The 23,255-nt window shown below is 45.5% G+C and overlaps 1 protein-coding gene across 4 annotated transcripts in view; it reads left to right on the top strand.

The window, feature by feature from the left end:
- The window catches only part of LOC311060482 (cGMP-dependent protein kinase 1-like), a gene marked incomplete at its 5' end in the record, with an annotated part of 177,551 nt that overhangs the window by 120,872 nt on the left and 33,424 nt on the right, over nucleotides 1–23,255 (top strand). For all 4 annotated transcript variants that reach the window (XM_084078665.1, XM_084078664.1, XM_084078666.1 and 1 more), the window contains one exon: nucleotides 13,720–13,785. In XM_084078665.1, coding sequence (XP_083934791.1) covers nucleotides 13,720–13,785 — 66 coding nt within the window. The remainder of the gene's footprint in view (nucleotides 1–13,719; nucleotides 13,786–23,255) is intronic.

Below are 23,255 nucleotides of genomic sequence, written 5' to 3'. Positions count from 1 at the left end.
CAGAGCTCTCTGTGAGCAGTTCAGGGGTGCAGCCGCTCCTTGTCACTAAGTCAGCAACGTTTAGTGTTCCAGGTATCCACCACCAGTCTTCTACGGGGCCAGCCTTCTGGATCTCCCCAACTCGATTAGCAAAGAACGTCTGGAACCCGTAGCTTTCTCTTTGGATGGCACCTAGCACCGTCTGGCTGTCTACGAAATGGAACCATCTCTCCACTTCCAATCTTCCATGCTTCAGCACGTAGCCCTTTAGACGAGAGGCGAACACAGCTCCACAGATTTCGGCCTTGACCGCGTCACCCTTCTGGTCAAGAGGGGCTAGTTTTGCCTTTGATTCTATCAGTCGGGTGACTACACCATCGGATGTCCTCCACCTTAGGTACAGTACAGCTCCATAGGACTCACAGCTTCCATCCGAAAACGTGATACCCCAGGGCTTCCCCCTCCAGCCGGAGGGCGTGATGCTCCTGTGAAACGTGATGCTGCTCAGTCTTGTGTACTCCTTGAATAGCTCCACTGCTTTTTCACGGAGGTCATCAGACAGTGGTTCATCCCAGGTGTCTCTCGTCAGGTTTCCGGCCTCCTGGAAGGCTCTCCTCACGAGAATCACTCCCTTTTGCTTCATTGGTGTTGCGAGACCTAGAGGGTCGTACAGTCCAGCAACTTGGCTTAGCAGCACCCGACGTGACAATGGGTTTGGCGTCATCTCCACAACTTCCTCTTCGCTCAGGTCTTCTCCAGTCCTCATCTTCCCCTTTCTCCTAGAGAAGTTGATGGATACCATGACAAAGAGCTTGTCATCACGGACGAGGTAACCAACTCCCAATGCCTTGTTGTCTTCTTCTTTGAGCTGGTTAGGAAGAATCAGTGTTTCAGGTTTGGATTCTGTAGCATCAATCCTCCCACTTTGCCCAGACCGGACCCAGGGCTTGAGGTGGAAGCCTCCTGTCTTCAGTATAGCTTCAACCCCCTCCAGGATCTCTTCAAGTCTGCTGGGGTCATTATTTGATGCAAAGATGTCATCCACGTAGCTGTTCTCCTGAATGACACTTCTTTCATCCACAAGGTGGGAGAACTGAGGAAGATTGGCAGTCTCCCTCATAGCCACTTGCGCTATGCATCCGGCTGGCTTATCTCCCATGTTCACCCTTACAACGGCATAGTCTTCAATCTTGTCCTGTGGTGAGTCTCTCCACAGGAATCGGTGAAGATGGACTTCTTGCTCTTCCAGCCAAACTGAATTGTACATCTTCTTGATGTCGCCGATAGCAGCAAACTCTCCCTCCCGGAATCTGAGTAATACTGCCCGAATGGGGTTTAGCACGTCTGGACCCTTTAGCAGGATGCTGTTCAGGCTCACTCCCTTGTATTCTTGGCTGCTGTCCCAGACGATACGCACTGGTGTGGAAACTGAATGGGGATTGGGTGCTGCCAGATGACTCACCCACCACACTGGTCCAGTCCACTCTTCCATCATAGCCTTTGTCAACTTCACCGCTGCTCCTCTTTCCACCAAATCGTGCATCTGACTGGAGTAGGCTTCTTTCCACTTGGGATCTTTTTCGAGGCGCCTCTCTGTTCGTAGGAACGTTGCTTCCACTATTTTGCGGTTGTTGGGAAGTGATGCCGGATCCTCCTTCAAGGGGTACTTTGCATCCCAGTGGGGCTCTCCACTGTGCTCATCCCTTTCTTTGAAGGTCAAGCCTGCTTTTATACGCTCCATCTCCCTTTCTTCAACCAGCGTCATCTCCTTTCCTCCCGGAGAGCATTTCCCGCAACGACAGCCCCCGCATGCAGGGTCACATGCTGCTCCAATGCTGTCCATCTTCAACCAGCTTATGGCATCGGTAGCGCTTGCAGCGGTAGTTGCCTTTATCACATTGCCCACAGGCTTTGAGACGTTTAAAAGGTGTTCCTTTTCCACATTGCCCACAGGCTCTGGGACATTGAAATGGTGTCCCTTTTCCACATTGCCCACAGGCTTTGGGACATTGAAAAGGTGTTCCTCCACCCTAATGGCTGCCGTCCTCATGGAACAAGCAAAGTGTGTTACTGAATGGCGTGTTGTCACCTCCACCTCTTCAAAGAGGTCCGGATGCACACCACTCACGGTCTTTCCCAGGGGACCATCCCACAGCACCAGATCACCGATTCTATGCAGTCTTTGCGGTGCTAGTCGGCCTTCGCGAGTGCTGATAAGAAGTTCAATCTTCTCGGGACGGGCCAATTCTCCTGGCCTGACCCTTGGGAAGAACTGCTCCAGTTCTTCTGATTCCACCACTCGATCCACTTTGGCGATGTCATCTAAACCGTAGCAGATCATCTCGTGGGATCTTAAGGTTCCTCTTGGGGTCCATACTTTGATTGCCACGAGATATCTCCTTGTGTCGACCCTTACCTCCATCTTCCCGACTCCAGAAACCACCAGTGTGATTGGTTCACCAGTCAGTCCGAGTCTTTTAGCGGCTTGGTGCGTGATATAGTTGGTGTCGGAGGCGAGGTCAATCAGGGCTCCAATATAGTCTCCTCCTCTTGTTGTGACATCCACAAGCATCATGAGGACTGGTAGCTCTTTTAAGCCACTTTTCTCCAGACTGTTCCTGGAGCATACTTCTGAAGTCACCTTGTTAGTGAACGCTTTCTTGAACTCCTCCCTCTGGCTTGGGCTAAGCTTGGTCGCGAAGGCTTCTTGATCCTCTGTCAGGCCACGAGGCCCTCTCTTCTCTTCGGCCCGGGTCTCCCTTCTGGTTGACGCCCCTCTCCCTTCTGAGCTGGGGCAGAGGAGGTAATGATGGTCTGCAGGAGCGTCCTCCCCAGCACACCCTTCCTTTCGGCAGGGAAAACCCTGTTTACATGCTCTGGCCCCGTGAACGCTCAGGCATCTGGGACACGCCTTTGTCTTCTTTACCTGGACTTTCTTAACTGACAGGTTAGCCTTCTTGAAGGCTGGGCAGACGTAGAGTCGTCCTCCATGTTTTTCATCTCCACACATAGTGCACGGTTCTCGCTGGGACTCCCTCTTGATCTCACTCACTGCTGTCTTGGTGAATGACTGCTTTTCCTGCCTCCTCTCTCTCGGTTTCTCCCGCTGGGCCGTCTTCTCATTAACATAGGTGGTTCCATGATCCATCTCTGCTAGCCTTTCGAGGATCCCCTCCTCCACTTTCAGAAACGTTAAGAGCTTGTCGAAATGATTCCCTTGGTTGACATCATTCATGGCGTCCTGCTCATGGGAAATCCATTTCCTCTTGACCTCCGCGGGAAGTTTCCCTACTATCCTATTGATCATCAAAGGATTTTTGATGGCCCCCACCATTTCCAGGTCTTCTAGATCGCGCAGTGCCCTTTCCACTGTCTGGATTAAGGTTATCGCCTTCCTAGGCTGGTTGCCCTTCACCGCAGGCATTTCCTCCAGTTCCTCCAGGATCACCTGAGCAGTAGTGCCCTTGTTTCCGAACCGGTTATCCAGGAGTCTAAAGATATCCATTGACGTTCTGCATGTATCTAATCGAAGCTCTGTCTTCAGTGCCCCTTCCAGGCTGTCAAGTAGGTGAGCCCTCTTGCACACTTCTAACCCTGAGGGTTCTGCATGTCCCTGGAGTTTCTCCCAATTGTTCCGCCAGTTCCAGTAGGTCCTTCTGTCCCCGGAGAACATAGGCAGACTAATCGGCTTCACCTTGACTTTGGGCCTGTAGTACTGGGCACTGCCATCTCCTCCAGATGCCATGCCAGACCAACCGTGGGATTCAAACGCTGCCTGCGGAGCTGCAGTGGCGCCGTGCTGTCCTGTACGGCCACTCTGCAGATGTGGTGGTATGCCTGAGGCTGGGAATGACAAGCGCGGAGTCCCACCGTCTCTTACTGGTGTTGAGGACGTGGGTGGCCCCACATATGCGCGCTTAGAGATGATAACGTCACTGGATATAGCAGGCCGGTCTTTAAGGCTAAACACTTGCGGGCTGGCTGGGGTCGTAGTATGCTTTGACGGGTCGTTATGTCCCTCATCTACCACCACCACTGACTCCTCCTTTTCGGCAGCTTCCTTAACCTCCCTGGCCCAGTCTACCATCAGCACCTCTATTTGCTCCTTCTGGTCCTTGTGCCTTCTCCGAATCTCGGCTCCGTGATTCTCAGGGACAATGCTCCTCCATTCCATTACTCCTTGGTAATAGTCATCTAGTCTCCTATGTAGTCTATCTCTCTCTATCTCTCGATCATCCCTGGAAGCTGGCTGCAAGCTAAGTAGCTTGACTTTCCCCAAAGCATCCTCGAACTCCCCCCTTAGGGTGTCCATCTCCGGTGCTGCAAAACGGGACCATAGCGCCTCCCGGACCCTCCGATCCGTGTCTAAGGACCTTTCGTTACAGATCCTCCTCTTTGCCTTGGCGCCGGCAATCGCTGCTTCATTTCCAGTCGCATCATCCTCTGTTAAGGCCGTAGTATACTGCTTCATGTACATAAAGACTCTCTCATCCTCATTCAGGAGTGCTCTTCTCTCTCTCTCCAGTTCCTCGGCTGGCTTACGAGCCATTGCGTCGTCTAACCGATCAGCTAATACTCCACATTCGGCTATTGCACCATTTAGCTTCTTCTTAATCTCATCAGCCATAATGCTGTCCGTCTTATTGTCCCCCTTATGGGCTCTTAGCACACATATAGGGACTCCGGAATAGCTTGATTACGGCTCACTAGGTAGCAGATCGCAGCAGAGAGTACAATAGCAGCAAAGTCAATAGCAGCAAAGGCAAAGGCAGCAAAACCAAGAGCAGCAAAACCAATAGAGCGCTGCTGCAGCCTCCTTAGCATGTAGCAGTGTGTTGTATCTTCAACAAGAGACAATAGGGCTTCCTTCTCTAGCGAAACACCCAAGAGACAATAGCACTTGGCAAGTAGCAGCGTAACAGCAGCCGTTGTATCTTCAACAAGAGACAATAGGGCTTCCTTAGCATGTAGCAGTATAGCATAGCATCCTCAGCGTAGCCTTCTCTAGCAAAACATCCAAGAAACAATAGAACTCAGCATGTAGCAGCGTAGCATAGCATCCGTAGCGTAGCCTTCTCTAGCAAAACATCCAAGAAACAATAGCACTCAGCATGTAGCAGCGTAGCATAGCATCCGTAGCGTAGCCTTCTCTAGCAAAACATCCAAGAAACAATAGCACTCAGCATGTAGCAGCGTAGCATAGCATCCGTAGCGTAGCCTTCTCTAGCAAAACATCCAAGAAACAATAGCACTCAGCATGTAGCAGCGTAGCATAGCATCCGTAGCGTAGCCTTCTCTAGCAAAACATCCAAGAAACAGTCACTTTACGTCTTTTAGCTTACAGCCTTTCTCTCCTTTTGTCCTCAAAGCCTTCTTTACCACTAGTAGTCAATATGAGCGCTATTTTACTTCCCTTTGATGGCTTCTCCGCCGTGCAGCGTCGAGTGAAAGTGGTCCGGTCGTCACGTCCGCTTTCTCCCCGCCGTCTGTTCCACACGTTCTCCTCCTCCGGAGGCGACGATGGTTTATAACTGTCCAAATATCTAATCAATCACACCCTATGTAATCGTAGATCTCCCTTTGGAAAGGTAGGTAGAGCCGTGGCCAGTGGATACAACTCAAACAAGTGTCTTTTATGGCGTTTTATTTCTGTTTCATTCACACACAAACTCTCACACACATATCTAACACTATACTGGTCGTTACAACGGTAGTTAGCAGGTTATAAACCTGCAGATAAAACATAGAACATAGCAATCATTACCGACATGAAATACATCTTCACAAGGTATAATATATATATGCAAGAAATAAGTTATGTCGTGTAAGGTCGGAGCTTAATTGTACATACCATCTGCCCACCGCGGCTCTTCTTTGTTACTGAGATACTAAACCAAAAGCCCCGGTGCTAGGAAAGCTGACGCATGCGCAGTACACTTGGTCACGATGGCAGGCATAACAAATAGCTTAAAAAACCCTCAGAAAGTTAGATAGTAAATACATAAATCACCCCACTACTAGGACAATACTTTCTATGCGCGGATTAAGCCGCTAATCTACCTAAATCTTAATGAAAGTATATAATTAAATCACGCTAAACCGGACGTGCGTCATCACTCCGTCATTTCTGAACAAACGGTCATTTACCACGGGATGGCGCTAGAGGGCCATATAAGTAGTTACATGTCAATAAACACTCCACCCTCATCATAATCATAGATTATTCCACACACATATTTTCTCAATTTTTCAAAAATAGCAGATCTACAAGCTCGTAGCGTGGCACTCGGTGCCGCGCTATGAGCTTGTAGATCTGCTATTTTTGAATAGCCAAAGTGTAAAATAACGCTTTTTTAGCTCACATCAAAAAGTGACCCAGATGCGTTCCAGGTCTAAATGGGTTAATGCTTGCTAAATGGCAGCTTGATGTACTGACAAACGTACTGTGATCACTTTATACATCTCCCCAACAGTTGTCTATACAGTCTGGCACGGCCAGGCCGAAGGCATTAGCCACTTTACACGGTCTTTCATCATCACTTAGGTAGTAAAGCACACAGTACACGCAACCTTTCTCACAACATCACCTGACGATCTCATTGTATGTGAGATCAAAGGAGATCACTCAAAGACAGGAGTGAGGACCTTGACACATTACTATATTATGTCGTCTTTTGCCCGCAACAACAACAGCTCTTCCAGGTCAGACACCAAAGCACCATTCCCTCTAATGTTTCTATCGCCTATGAAGGAGATGAGATGGATTTCTTAGAATTAATGAATGTGACCCGTTTACAACCGTGTACCACTGAAGTGGGAAAATTGCAGGAATATGCAACAAACAGTCAAACACCACAACAGAGACATGAAACAACTTCAATTGCAATGTTATTTAAAAACATTTTTTGACTTTGATGTCTGCGTCTCAGCTACTGTAAAATATGCAAAGCAGCAAAAGTGGTTATTTTCTTTAGAGAGATAGAAGTTTATTGTTGCATAAACACAATGAAACTTGGTTCAGCAGCAACAACAGAGGCATGACAAAACAACTTCAATCGCGCACGCGTGTGTGTGTGTGTGTGTGTGTGTGTGTGTGTGTGTGTGTGTGTGTGTGTGTGTGTGTGTGTGTGTGTGTGTGTGTGTGTGTGTGTGTGTGTGTGTGTGTGTGTGTGTGTGTGTGTGTGTGTGTGCGTGCGTGCGTGCGTGTCTCATGCATGTGTGTTTGGGGGAAAGGGGTGATGTTTTCAATAGTGTTTTCACAGCTCTGGGAAATAAGCAGTTTTTCAGCCTATTGTTTCTGGTTGGCATCATGATTTGTCTCGGTGTAGTTGTAGCTTCAGTGTGTCACATGCTGTGTGAGAATCTTCATGTTAACGTTACAACTGCGAAAGAAACCATATTATTGTGATGGCCCGTGCAAGCCTTTTCAATACATGCATTTCTTGTTAGCCTGTTGTTCAAATCATTTTCTCTCTCAAAGAGGGCTTTGGGGTTCTTTATCCATTCATACGTTGGTTATTCAAAAACAGCAGATCTACATGCTCACATTTCTTGCCACATGCTTGTACATCTGATATTTTTTAAACTTAAAACAAATATATATTGAAAATGTTTGGAAGAATTTTTAAGAATTTGGATTTTTCGTTTTACATAAATCTTCTCTCCTGGGGGGAGGCGTCCCTGGCACAAAACCTTTCCAGATGGGGGTCCGCGGCGGCCAAATACATATCAGTTTGGGGGTCCTTGACATGAAAAGGTTTGAGAAGCACTGCTTCAAATGACTTGTAACTGAAACGTTAATGTCGTTGCTGTCGGGCAGGAACCCTGTGTGTCCAATGGAGCGCGTGTGATTATTAATTAGTCACAAGCTCTTAAAGGACAACTTTGGTTTTTTACAACCAAGGTTTATATTTTAGCTTGTAATTAAAGTAAATAAATGATGAGTGTATTTTTTTTTTCATTTACTGCTTTCTATAGTTTTAGCATTTTTTGCGATATTTTTTACAGTGGGCGGGGGCATTCTGTCCGGTGGCTAAATATGCCTTTTTTACACAATAAAAAAGGTCCGGCTGTCTGAGATGGCCAGATGTGAGTTATTGGGGGCTAGAAGAGCTACTGTAAATAATATTAAAGAAAACTCCGGGTTAATGTGTTAAAAAAATACATATTTAGCCACCGGACAGAATGCCCCCGCCCACTGTGAAAACACTGTAAAAAAGATTGTGAAAATTGCTAAAACTATAGAAAGCAGTAAATTTAAAAATTTTAACACTCATCTTTTATTTACTTTAATTACAATCTAAAACATAAACATTGGTTGTAAAAAAACAAAGTTGTCCTTTAATACTTTTAATTGGAATATTCATAAAACCCACTGGCAGACTTTACCACTTTCACTTCAACTTCTTTTTTTAAATAGCAAACATAGTAGATCTACAAGCTCACAACGCACCACACCGTGTTGTGAGCTTTTTGCTACTTTTGTGAGACACTGTATTGTGACAAAGTATTTGCATTCATTTATATAAAACGTTGAAATTATAGAGTTGCAAGGTTTCTGTCCGACAGCAACGGTATATTGCTGTTAGTCAGCCCTCTCTCCCCTGTGCACAGCCATGCCTCTCGTCCCAGCTGCCTGCCAAAACAGGAATAATACAGCACTTAACCCATTAAGACCGGGAACGCATCTGTGTCACTTTAGATTTCTTTGGCTATAGCAAAATAGCAGATCTACAAGCTCATAGCGCAGCACCGAGTGCCACGATACAAGCTTGTAGATCTGCTATTTTTGAAAAAACAATCGTGAAAATGTGTGCAAATCTTTGAACATATATCATACAGTTTTAACTCAAATCTTTGCTTCTGCATGGGGGTCCCTGGAACAACATATTTTGAGATGGGGGTCCGCGGCCAAATACAGTACATGTCATTTTGGGGGGTCCTTGACATGAAAAAGTTTAAGAACGACTGATTATAGTAACATACGTTTTTTTTTTTTTTTTTTTTTAAACAGTTTGAGGATTTAGAAGACATTTTGTAGAATCGCCCAGAAGCAAAGATTTGAGTTGCAAATGTTCGCTTAAAGAAATATGTATATTCAAAGATTTGCACACATTTTCATGATTTTTCAAAAAATAGCAGATCTACAAGCTCGTAGTGCGGCACTCGGTGCCGCGCTATGAGCTTGTAGATCTGCTATTTTTTAATAGCCAAAGAAATAAAAAAATGCTTTCCAGGTCTTAATGGGTTAAGCTTCCAGTGTGCCAGCGCACACCGTGAGTGCTCAAACTGGCTGTTCTTTTATTTAGACCATGGCAGTCTTATAACACTGAAGCAAATTACGCGTTTCATTGTGGCTTTTAGGCAATTTTAACACTCCTGATGATATACAGCAGTGGAATATCAAATGCTATAACTTTAATGTGGCCATTTAGGAGGGTGTTAACTGTGAAGAAAGCTAAACATTGTTATTCATGTTAACAGCAGCATAGAAATACAAATGTGTTTCATGTATATTGCATACACGTATGTACAAGAAGCAGAGTGAAACTAAAGATTGGTGGGAAGATGGCGCCAGTGTGTTTGGCTGCTCGTCTCCTGCTCTCGCTTTGGTTTGTGTTTCTGCTGTGTCTAAGCCTTGGCACTGTTCAGATTAAGTCTCTGCTGGTGTATGATCGCCAATCTCTTCTGGATATCCGACAAAATGCCAGGATTATTGGCTCATTCTGCCACAATGAACAAAAAACCGAGCCGCCGCTCCTAACAGGAATCCCGACTCATCTGCTCTCGGTCGCGCCCCCGCCGCCGAGGAGGAAACGGCTCCGCCGCCGTGGAAAACGGAGTGGCAAGCTGGTAAAACTGAAAGCTTGTGTATGCTTTTCGTCTTTGCCCCACGTGAAACCTGGATTATCTCCCTCCGCCCTGCAGCAACGACTCCGGGTCCCCAGCGCGACCTGTCTCGCTCCTGTTGCTAGCCTGGAGGTGCTATTCCAGCCCGGCCGCCCCTGCGCTCCTCGGCGCTGGAGTCGCGGCGTGAACCCCCGCAATCTGCGGCCGCTGCCCCGCGATCTTAGCTCCTCCGGATTAAAGGCTCCAGCCCCTGTCAGGATTGGCCTGGTGAATGCCAGATCGCTGACACATAAAACATTTATCCTGAGGGATTTCTTCAGCTCCCACGACCTGGATCTCCTCTGTGTGACAGAGACGTGGATGGCGGCGGGTGAGTGTAGTGCCCTCGTTGAACTGCTGCCGGCCGGCTGTTCCTATTTCAACTCCCCGCGGCCCTCGGGCAGGCTGGGTGGGGGAACAGCGGTCATCTATAAGGATGATATTAAATGCAAGCAATGCTCTGCTTCCTTTTCCAGCTTTGAAGTGACTGTGTTTGAGGTGGGTCGTATTGAGCCTGTTTTGTGCGCACTCATTTATCGACCGCCTAAATACAACAAGGATTTTGTGACTGATTTCTCCAATTTCCTGGCTGGAATATTGCCCAACTATGATCGAGTCTTGATTCTCGGAGATCTAAATGTACACGTATGTTGCCCCGATAAACCTATGGTGAAGGACTTCCTAAACCTTATTGAATCGTTTAATATGGTGCAAAATGTGACGGGTCCTACTCATGAACGTGGGCATACATTAGATCTCGTGATATCATATGGGCTGCCTATTCTTAACCTAGAGATCTGTAATAATACTTTCTCTGACCATTGCCCCGTTCTGTTTGATGTTGTTCTCTCTTGTACTGAAAATAGATCTAGGGCTCCTGCTAGACTCTGTCGGACTCTTAACCCCCGCACTGCTAGTCGCTTTTCAGCTGCCTTTGAACAGCTGTGTGTCCCCTCTGCCTCGACTGTTCCCACAGAGGAACTGTGCTCTTGGTTTAACTCTTCGTGTGGGACCATAATGGACTCTGTGGCCCCATTGAGATCCAAGCAGCCCAGGGCAAAGCCTGAGCCCTGGTTCAATGACAGAACCCGTGCAGCTAGACAGGAGTGCCGAAAAGCAGAACGTAAATGGAAGAAGGACAAGCTGCAGGTTTCTTCTCAGATCGTAAAGGAATCCTGGCTCTCCTACCAGAACACTGTCAAAGAGGCAAAAAGAGAGCACTTAGCGAATATTATTGAGTCTAACCGTCTTAACCCACGTGTACTCTATCAAACCATTGACTCTGTTCTTAATATCGCTCAGCCTGTCTGTTTTGAATCATCAGACATTTGTAATGACTTCCTGCACTTTTTCATTGACAAGGTGGTAAATACAAGGGCCCTCATCTCTGCTCCTGCCTCTGACCCCTCTGTTTGTGTCCCTTGCCCCGCCGTGCTCAGCTCGTTCGAACCTGTAACACTGTCCTTTTTGGAGGATATAGTCAGCCACATAAAGGCCTCAGGTTCGCCTCACGACGTCATTCCGGCGCGCCTCTTTAAAGAGGTTTTCCCCAGCGTAGCTCACGTGGTCCTGAACATCATAAATAGCAGTCTCTCTTCTGGTCTTGTTCCCACGTGTTTTAAACATGCTGTAGTGCAACCACTGCTTAAGAAGCCAGGCCTCGACCCCACTGTGTTGGCCCATTTTCGGCCCATATCGAAATTGCCTTTTATCTCTAAGGTACTAGAAAAGGCTGTCTATGCCCAGCTACAGTCTTTTCTAGAGGAGCATAACATCCCTGAGGTCTTCCAATCTGGCTTTAAAACCCGGCATAGTACCGAGTCTGCACTAGTAAGGGTATTTAACGACATCCTCCGAGCAAATGATGCGGGCGACCATGTAATTCTTGTCCTGCTGGACTTGACGGCTGCGTTCGACACAGTGGACCACAACGTCCTGCTCTGGCGTCTGCAGCACCTTGTGGGTATCCACGGAACTGCGCTAGGGTGGTTCAGGTCCTACCTGACGGGCAGAACCATGTCTGTCAGCGCTGCTGGCTCTGAATCCGCCCCGGCGCCGTTGGCGTATGGTGTTCCACAGGGCTCTATTTTAGCCCCAGTGCTCTTCTCTCTCTATCTCCTGCCGCTAGGGTCCATCCTCAGGAAACATGGCATTTTGTTCCATTTTTATGCCGATGACAGCCAAATCTATGTCCCCTTAAAAAAGAAAGATGCTGAACCTAAAGCTCTTCTCTCTTGCCTCGAGGACATTAAAGCCTGGATGGCCCTAAGCTTTCTAAGCTTCAATGAAAAGAAAACTGAGGTGGTGGTGTTTGCCCCAAATGGTTCTGGTAACCCCCCTCCCTTTGATCTAGGCCCCCTGGCACAGTTTGTGAAGCCAACAGTCTCCAACCTGGGTTTTAAAATGGACAACGACTTCAAGCTAGATCGCCAAATTAGTTCAGTGGTGAAGTCTAGCTTTTTTCATCTGAGACAGTTGGCAAAAGTAAAACCCTTGGTATCCACCCAGCACTTTGAGACAGTAATCCATGCCTTTATTACATCTCGGCTGGATTACTGTAACGCCCTCTACCTTGGAGCCAGTCAGTCTTCCCTTGCTCGGCTCCAGCTGATTCAGAACGCTGCTGCCCGATTGCTAACTGGCACACGTAGGAGAGAGCATATAACTCCCATCCTCGCCTCTCTCCACTGGCTGCCCGTGCAATTTAGAATCCAGTTCAAGGTTCTGCTTTTTACTTTTAAAGCCTTAAATGGTCTCGCCCCTCCATACCTCTCTGAGCTCCCCCCCCCCCGCACTCCTGCCCGCTCCCTCAGGTCAGCTGACCAGATGCTGCTGGAGGTCCCGTGGGCAAACCGGAAGCTTAGAGGGGACAGAGCTTTTTCAGTCGCTGCCCCCAAGCTCTGGAACGATCTTCCCCTGCAGATTAAGCAGGCCCCCTCTCTGGCCATTTTTAAATCCTCGCTTAAAACGCACTTTTATTCTTTGGCTTTTAACACAGCATGAGACCTCTTTTTCTGAACTAGCCCCCCTCCTTTTCCTGTTCTGTGTTTGTCTTTGTATTCTGTGTTTTTAATCTTTGTTTTTTACATACTGTATTACCTATGCACTGTACAGCACTTTGTGGCAGCTGTGGTTGTTTTAAATGTGCTATATAAATAAAGTTGAGTTGAGTTGAGTTGAGTAAACAACAGAAATGCTAAGATATGGGTTCTGCTTAGAAGGAATCCAATAAAAAAAAATACATGTCAGGTTTTAAGCCCTGATTGAAAGTAAAATGCTAGCAAGCCTTTGACTTGGTCTGATATGTTTGAACTGTGACATCTGCTGTTGTTACCGTTCACAATGTCTGCTATTCTTTAACTTTTTCATGTCAAGGACCCACGAATGAACATTTATTTGGCCGCTGACCCCTGTCTGAAATTGTTTTGCACCAGGGACCCCCATACAAGATTTGTACCGTTAAAATGTTCCAAATTCTTCAAAATCTCTCTCTCTCTCTCTCTTTTTTTAATCAGCTGTTCTCTGGAGTCCAACAAAGAATGTTGTGTGTGTGTGTGTGTGTGTGTGTGTGTGTGTGTGTGTGTGTGTGTGTGTGTGTGTGTGTGTGTGTGTGTGTGTGTGTGTGTGTGTGTGTGTGTGTGTGTGTGTGTGTGTGTGTGTGTGTGTGTGTAATGTATGCGTGCGTGTGTGCGTGTTGGGTTGCATTTTAGAACAGTAATCTTAACTGTCATATTAGCTGTTAATTGGTCTGAAGAATGCTTTGCTCTCTCATCGGGGGATTTCACATGTGCACTGGTGTGATTAACTGTGCGTGCGTGTGTGTGTGTGTGTGTGTGTGTGTTCTGTCCACAGTGAGGACGTGCGGACGGCCAACGTTATCGCTGCTGAGGCCGTGACCTGTCTGGTCATCGACAGAGAGTAAGACAGACACACACACACACACACACACACACACACACACACACACACATACACACACACACACAATATTTTTCCTTTAATTTCAAACTTTTAATTCACTGAGGTCATTATATCAGTAAAACAAACAAACAGGAGGAAATGTAAACAGACAGATAAATAATAAATTATTTAAACACACGCGCACACACACACACACACACGCGCACGCACGCACGCACACACACACACACGCACACACACCTCTTAAGCTGAGTGCTCTGTTCATCTCTAAGTTCCAGAATGACGTCATGTGATTAATGTGAGAGTCAGCTAGACAGAGGTGTAATGGACAGATGATAGATCACAGTATGGTCGCACTTGGTCTATACAATGGGAACTGTCTCTGCCTGCCTGTCTGTCTGTCTGTCTGTCTGTCTGTCTGTCTGTCTGTCTGTCTGTCTGTCTGTCTGTCTGTCTACCCGTGTCAATACCTGCCTGTCTCTCTCATTATTTGTCTGTCTGTCTGTCTGTCTGTCTGTCTACCCGTGTCAATACCTGCCTGTCTCTCTCATTATTTGTTTGTCTGTCTGTCTGTCTGTCTGTCTCTTTTATCTGTCTCTCTATCCGTCTCACTACCTGTCTCTCTTTAGCTGTCTGTCATACCGTCTCTCTACCTGTTTCTCTGTCAGCGTGTCTCTCTTTTAGCCGTTTGTCTCTACGGCAACCTAAGTCAGAATCTAGCTGTTATAGTCGTTGTATTACCATTAATTGCTAAGGTCACAAACATTAAGGAGGACGGCAGGTCATGAGAGGGAAGACAGGCACTCAGCACTTAGAATTTTCTTTAGTTTGCCTCAGTCAAAGATAATGAAATATATATATTGTGGTCCATTGTAAGCTTTGTGCAGGCAGGAAATCGCTTTAAACAGTGAAGAATTCAACATCTAATTTGATGAAGCAATGTGTGTATTTCTGCTGTTTCGTTTAAATGTTTTACTCCTCCTGTAAGAATAATCATAGTTACAATACAATACCTGTATGTGGAATGTAGAATATCCAGGAAAAACAGTTCGAAAGATATGAGAGGCTGTTGATTTAGTTGAATATACGTATATATCCTATATTTATGTGTGCATGGCTGATTAGTGATTGCTTATTATTGTTCCAATGAAGTGGACTCAGTTCTAAAAGGAGTTGGCTATACAGATTGTATTGTACATTGCTTTGTTATTGAGTAGCGAAAGTAATATAGTATAACTTGCAATGTAGCTACTGTACTCTTGACAGGGCAGACAGGGAGGTAGAGCTCTCTGGTTGGCTGTTTAGCCTGGGCTTGAGAGCAGGGGTAGCGGGGGCCCTTTCGCAAATGCAACAGTAAATAATTTTGTCTGCGTATCACATAGATTAGACCGTATATACCACAGTGTTGAGAGAGCTGCATTGAGCAACTTTTTCCCACACCTTTCTCCCGACTTCATTTGATGTGCTGTACAGTTTGTAGGAATGTGGACGACAGACTAGTTGCTTTTGCACTCCTTTGACGACGGCAGATAATATATGGTACATAAGCCCATATGACAAACAATGTAATGATACCAGAGGGTACATTCCGCTTCGGTAGGTATAGACCATATTCACACGGCGGCCATGTTTCTATGAAGTCAATGAAAGTAGCCACCCCGGGTGGCGGCACTTTCAATGTTAAATTCCAATATGGCCGCCGTGTGAATATGGTCTATAGCGGTACGCCTTGTGTGGAATATAGCCTACACACAGCCAGCCAATAACACATTTGCCACTGTGTCAGACGGCGACAGTGCCAAATGTAAGTCATCACTCTCTTTCTCTGCATGTTGCGTTGAAAGACAGCTCAACTCTGGCAGTGGGTGGGAGTGTGCGTGCGATGAACATGAACATACACACTTTTATCAGATTATAGAACTAGACCTGCTCCCTCGCCTCGCCATCTGAAAAGTAGTTTATGCAGCAAGCAGTTAACCAAAGCCGTCCATAGAAATCTATAATATGAAAAGTTTGTTTACCGTTGGTTCGTCGGACTGATGCCCGTTTATTGAGTGATCGGTGATTTGCCGCGATCCGCACGCAAAGTTTGTTTACGTTGGTTCGTCGGACTGATGCCCGTTTATTGAATGAATGAACGATCGGTGATTTGTCGTGACTTTACATGCTTGAGCTTGTATATCTGCTGTTTTTTGATAGCCAACGCAAAAACCTTACTTCTTTATTCGACCATGGCAGCGAAGAACAAGTCAGCTTTTTATATGACTAGATCTACATAATCTAAAATACTTAGATAGAGCTGTTAAAAAAAACTTCTACACTTAGGCCATGCTGTTCACTGGTATTCAAATGTGCTTGAGGCAGTAACAGCTTAAGAGAAGCGAGGAGCAGAGAGTGAATCTGTGTGGTGGGTTCAATGTCACTAGAGAGAGAAAAGAGACGGCAAAATCCAGTTCAAGGAGGTTTTGGGAAAACTTGGACAAACTTTACCAGATGCCCCACAGCTTTGTCTCCTTGGAGACTCAACGACTTCGACCACAAGGGCTCAACATACAAGCACAACAACCGCACGCCTTATTACTGCAGCAAGGCTTGTTTTAACCCATTAAGACCGGGAACGCATCTGTGTCATTTTAAGATTTCTTTGGGCTATTCAAAGATAGCAGATATACAAGCTCATGAGCTTGTATATCTGCTATTTTTGAAAAATCGTGAAAATTTGCGCAAATCTTTGAATATATATTTTTTAAAGCGAACATTTGTAACTCAAATCTTTGCTTCTTGGGGTCCCTGAAACCAAATTTTGAGATAAAAATATATATATATTTTTTTTCTTTAAACTGTTAGCATTTATTATTTATTTATTTATTTTTATTTTTTCATCGGCCTTGAATCAGGTCTTAATGGGTTAAGGAACTGGAATAAGCAAGCCAGAACTCATGGAATGAACTCAACTTATGACTGAGACTGCCTCCTACGAATACTCGATAGGATAGCTTGAAGAAATAAATGTGAAAGTGAAATTTGGTAACAAACACTGGCAAATTCGGTGGAGAAACAGCCAAGCAAGCGCATGGAGAACTCTGCAAAGCCACCCCCCGTCAGCCTGTCATTCTTGGATGGCGGAAACAATTATATTCTGTGGGGGGGATGACTCAATGAGAAGGCCATATTCATTAGGATTCATCCAGGAAAATGTGATCGTTTTAAAGGTCAATAGTGTTTATCATTCTAAGATCCTGGCAGAAAAACGATTTATTGGCAGCTTGTCTTTTAACAGCATGGCCAGTTTGCGGAAGTCCAACCACCCCCGAAATATTAAGCTCAGCTTCTTCTCTGACACGTAGAGCATTGGCTCTCAAAGTGGGGTCCGGGGACCCCCAGGGGTCCTTGGTGGGGTTCTAGGGGGTCCCCAACAAAATGTGCTAATAGCCATCACAATAATTTTAACCTTTTATACTTTGGCTATTCAAAAATAGCAGATCTACAATGCTCATAGCGCGGCACCGAGTGCCGCGCTATGAGCATTGTAGATCTGCTATTTTTGAAAAATCGTGAAAAGTTGTGCAAACCTTTGAATACATATATTTTTAAGCGAACATTTGTAATTCAAATCTTTGCTTCTGGGGGTCCCTGGAACTAGATATTTGAGATGGGGTTCCGCGGCCAAATACGCCACATTTTAGGGGTCCTTGACATGAAAAAGTTTGAGAACCACTGCTGTAGAGCAGTGGTTCTTTTTTCGTGCCAAGGACCCCGAAATTGAAATATACCTGCATACCCCTGTCTTAAAATGTTGTGCCAGAGACTCATTGCTAAAAAAATGCTGATGTACAAGCTCACAGATATACAAGCTGTGAGCTTGTATATCTGCAATTTTTTAATAGCCAACGTATAAATGGATAAAGTGGTTAAAATGATGGTGATGCTACATTAACACATTTTGCTGGGGACCCCCTGAAACCCCCCCAAGGACCCCTGTGGGTCCCGGGAATGAACATTAAACCAATGCCTCCCTGCTTGGGACTCAGCATCAATGGTTGGATGAACCACTTACAGTATGGTGCCCAGTTTAATATTCGTCAGACTTAAAACAGCTTTGATAATCATTGTGAACTTAGTTTTTGTCTTGCGCCTTTATTGCAGCCAGCAACTTAACTGCTCACAAGTCCTCATAATTGGACTTGTGAGTCAAACGCAGGCCTTGGGGCCATGGGCCCACCACTATTGATGTTCTACAATATTTCTTTCTCTCCCAAAAGTTATGGCACCTAACTACTCCCACGTACTTTCACTTAGAAACTCCATTCAAACTGTAAAAATGTCAGTTTACTGTGTACATCTATGCTTGGACTTTTCTTTTTTAAATCATTTGTAGTTTTTGAAATAATTAACTTTAAGCACCCAATGCATTTCCAATGGGTTTTGCTAGTGGGGAGAGAAGGACAGAGGAGAAATGCCCCGTGTTTTCACTGTGTCACTGTGGCCACATTTTTTACACTACAGATATTTATTTGACATCACCAAGTGCGCACAGGTCTGCTCTCCGATTTCATCCAAAGATCTAAGCTGTGTGATGTATACATTTTTAGTTAAGAGCATTAATATAAACCCATACACCTACACACTCTAGCAATCAGTGCAGCTGCTGCTACCTAATCTGTCAGTCATTGGCTATCAGGCAGTGGTGCTGCAAAGTAACTAAGTATATTTACTCAAGTACTATGCAAGTGCTTACCACAGTTTAATTTTGAGTTCCTTTTACTTTACTTTCCATTTTTGTTACTTCTACTCCACTACAATGACAGCATTTGACAGCTTTAGTTACTTGTTACTTTATTGTTGTTGTTAATGTATTATTAATACAAAACCTACAGTAACCACACACAGCCGATCTACAATGTGACGCGTTATGAGCTTGTAGATCTATTTTCTGATCATTGAGTACTTTTACTTTGGTACTCAAAGTATATTTTGATGCTCAAACGTTTGTACACTGCAAGCTCGGACCCCCCCCCCCCCCCCCCCCCCCACACACACACACACCATACTCAACTGCCACTCCAAACCCCGCCCCCATCCCCCCCGTCATACTTCAACTATTCAAAAAAAGCCGATCTACAATGTGATGCGTTGTGAGCTTGTAGATCTGCTATTTTGGGAAAACCTTGACAGTTTTTGGAAGGTGTGAGTACAGGGGGTGGCAGCGGCCGGATGGCAACTGCGAAGTTCCCAGTTCGATCCCGGGCTCCCCCAGAGTTAGTGTCCAAGTGTCCTTGAGCAAGACGCTGAACCCCTAATTGCTCCCGATGAGCAGGTGCCTTGCATGGTTTCCTCCGCCATCGGTGTGTGAATATGTGTGTGAATGGGTGAAATCTTAATGGCAATAAGTTTGTAAATTTCAAGCTCCAATTAAACACTAATGGTGTATATTGGTCAATATAACCTCACACAACCCCCCCCCCCCCCCCACACACACACACACACACACACTGTAAACCATCGGAAATAGCTCATCTACAAGCTCACTGGAGCCAGGGGGAAGCACCCCACACCACAACACAGGCAAGTCTACACCCACACACAACGCAAAGACAGAGATACAGAGTCAAACTGATTTTGTACTTTTTATAACTACATTTTTTGGGCTTTAAAGCGAGCCCACATTGTTTCTTTATAGGAACAATATGTTCTAGTTGCGTTATTAGTATCATACAATTGCTAATAACATAATGGGCCTAATAGTGCTGTCGCTTGCCAGGTTATACGAGGTTTGTTTTGAGTAATGAGTGTCAAGCGCCATTGTTTACTGTGGTTCCTCTTCAGACAGACAGTTGACCTCAGCTCTCTAGCTGAGGTCATTGTAATCATTGATATGTGAGTTTTAATAGCATGTCTGTTTTTCTCACAACTGTGAGAAAAACAGACATGCTATTAAAACTCATTGCCCCGCTGATTAACCTTGCAATAGCGTTTATTATTTTTATGCTAAAGCTACTCATTGTCCAAATACCAATGCTGCTACAGATACTACTGTTGTAAATGTATATGTATTTTATTTATTTTGTATGGTCCCAGACACTTTCAGAAAATGTTGCATACTCTGATTGTTGTCCAGTCACAGACACTATGCATGCTTTAAACACAGAACGCAATGCTGCACGAAATCTTGTCATCTCTCCATTGTGGAAAGGTGCAATCATTTGACATATCCGAGAAATACGGGCATTTTCGCCGGATATGGTGGCTGCAGCCTGTTTGAGATGGTGAAAACTACTTCACACAGATCAGCTCTGAAAACGTAACCTTTTGGGAGCTGGTACATCTATCGTGTTTGTTTGTACACACAGCCATACGATGGATTATAATGGATATAAAACTTCTGTCACCGGTTGAAAAGGTTATAAAACACGAAAATCGCTGGCACTGGGTGAGTATATTATGAAAATACTCTGGCAGTCAAAGAGTTAAGTACAGTACTTGAGTAAACGTACTTAGTTACTTTACACCACTGTTAACATCAAATGCCAAATGTTCCCAGTTTGGCCTATTATCTGACAACACCTGTTTAAAGCATGGGACAGCAATATACTGTGGGCGGACGCTACCTTTTTGGTTACTTTAGAGTTTTGGTTCAGCACTAGCTTGTGGGAATGTGCATGATACTATCTCTTTTCAATAACCAATTACCTTCCTGTGGCATACAGAATCTCAGCTCAAGATTATTATTATTATTAGATAATTCAGTCCGAGGGACAACACATGAAATGTTTTACATCTAAAACTATAAATTCATTTTCCTCTGGCCGCTCTGTTCAATATGAATGGAGGTGTTCATCAGACTACATGAGCAGCCCTTTCATGATGCAGAAATATGACTATGAATAATTTACACGCTGCACTGGCCTTTAGTTATTTGAACTATGGGCATGTACTTGTATCCAATTCCACCCGGGAAACCCAGGGACAACTTTTATAACTTGCTTCAAGGAAACCAGTGGTGGAAAGTAACTGAGTACATTTACTTAAGTACTGAACTTAAGTACAATGTTGAGGTATTTGTACTTTACTTGAGTATTTCCAATTTCCAATACGTTTACTTCTACTCCACTACATCTCGGAGGCAAATATTGTACTCCACTACAATTATTTGAAAACTTTAGTTAGTTGTAGCCGATCTACAAGCTCACAACGCGTCGCATCGCGACGCGTTGTGAGCTTGTAGATCTGCTATTTTCAAACATTTTAGTACTTTTACTTTTGGTAGCTTGTAGATCTGCTGTTTTCAAACATTTTAGTACTTTTACTTTTGTCACTTTAAGTACATTTTGATACCAATACTTTTGTACCTTTACTCAAGTCATTTTTTCATTCCGGACTTTTACTTGTAACAGAGTACTTCTACATTGCAGTATTGATACTTTTACTCAAGTAAGAAATGTGAGTACTTTTTCCACCACTGCTTCAAGGAAGCTTGGATGTCTGAGGGCGGGGGGATGACAGATTCATCATCAATCAAGCCAACAGGTTTCTCCAGGGGACAGAGGGGGCAGGGGGGGGGGCTTGGCATACCCTTCAGACAATGACGGAGTTCAGAGGGGGGATCCAGCTGTGTTGTGAACGCCTCTATCTCCCTCCCCGGTGAGCTTGCTGAATACCTTTTTGAAGTAAAACAGCCACCGGCCGGAGAAGGACCGCCCGCTAAATGTCTTTGAGGCTGACGCGCACAGAGCCCTCAATCCTACTTAAACATCCTGGGCCGTGTCCTCAAAAACGTGTACAGTTGTTCCTGCGGACTTCAAGACACAGAATACTGTGCCTGTCCTAGGCACCCCACAGGTAACATGTCTGAACGACTGGAGAGTGGAGACCTGTAGCCCTCACGTCAGAATAGATCTACTGACGTTGCGATTTCCATTGGCTCAGATTCACACTAGCCTTTCTCAACTGGAGGGTAGTAACTGTCGTGTGTGAATGCTGCTTGTGTACTACAGCTCACCGTTCAACACAATAGTTCCCGGCAAGTTCGACACCAAGCTTCATCCATGTTATTTTTTTTTTATCCCGTGATTTTGCAACCCCATTTTTTTCACCCAGTGCCTATGTAATCCCGGGCGCTACACTCCCTCTGCCAGCCGAGGGCAGAACCCAGAGCCGAGCTCATGCCTCCTTCAATGCGTGAGAGCTAAGCCTTCTTATCACCCGAGAGGGCGGAGTTTCCCCGGTTGGACGTAGCACGTGGAAGGAACACGTTATTCCCACCAGTTCCTTTCCCCTCCATCAGGCACCCCGGCTGACCAGGGGGAGGCACCCGTCCATGTTCAGCGACTTCCTGTCGGGCCATCGCCAGGCGGTGACGATGGACTGCCACCACGTCAGAACCACTGACCCCTCAACTCTGGAGCCTCTCAGGGCTGCGTGCTGAGCCCTCTCCTCCACTCCCTGTACACACATTACTGCGTGGCTAGGTGCTCATCTCTGACATCATTAAGTTACTGTAGGCTGATGATGGTAATGGGCCTGACGAGACAACGACGAGACAGCGTACAACAGGGACGAGGTCAGATCACTGACACGGTGTCATGAGAACAGCCTCGTCCTCAATGTCAAGACGTCCAGGGAGCTGAAGAAGAGTAGCCTGGTTCCAGACCAAAGACCCCGCCCACTCTCTGAGTGGACTGCTCCTCTTGGTCTGGTGTCATAATGTGAGCCTATGGCTTTTCACGGTCGAAGTAAAACCTGTCAAATCAGAGTCGGAGGTGGGAGTGGTCTAACGACAAGCCAATCAGCGAATATCTGCTAAAACGAGCTGTGCGATGACGTCAGATGTAGGCGGATCCGTGGATCTCTTGTGATTGGTTTAGGGAAATTTGAATCCCCTCCCCCTGTTAATCGAGGACACTGCAGCCAATGTCAGACTGAAGCTCCACGCAGCTTCAGGCTGATAATCAGGCTAGAAGAAGAGAGCACACACCCCTATCTCTATCAACGGCGTTGCAGTGGAGAGGTTACTTCAAGTTCCAGGAACTCATAATGCCCACACACACACACACACACACACACACACACACACACACACACACACATCGGGTCTTTCCACCACATGCGTGGTGTGTGTGTACACACCACGCATGTGGTGGAAAGACCCGATCGGCATTTGTATAGCCTGAGGCGGCTGAAGAAATGATATAGTAGATATTGTCCATCTGGCCATAATATCACAAGTTCACACATCGATTTTGGCCTAATTAGCTAATAGAATGACACAAATTCTGCTGTGAACATAAAATAGCTCAACTTTGCGCTATAGATTTCCATCATAGATTGCGTTTGCAAACGGCAATGTTAATAAATCCGATTTTTCTTTTATTTATGCATGCACCGTCATAGTCCTGTAACTAAATCGCCACAATGATTATTACACCAAGTACCGATTATTACAAAATGCTTTCAGCTTCATTTGCCCG

Source organism: Gymnoscopelus microlampas (assembly GCF_963454915.1).
Source record: "Gymnoscopelus microlampas genome assembly, chromosome: 14".
NCBI classification, from domain to species: Eukaryota; Metazoa; Chordata; class Actinopteri; order Myctophiformes; family Myctophidae; genus Gymnoscopelus; species Gymnoscopelus microlampas.
The sequence above is the reverse complement of the archived record's forward strand: the minus strand, read 5'-3'. Positions and strand labels throughout refer to the sequence as shown.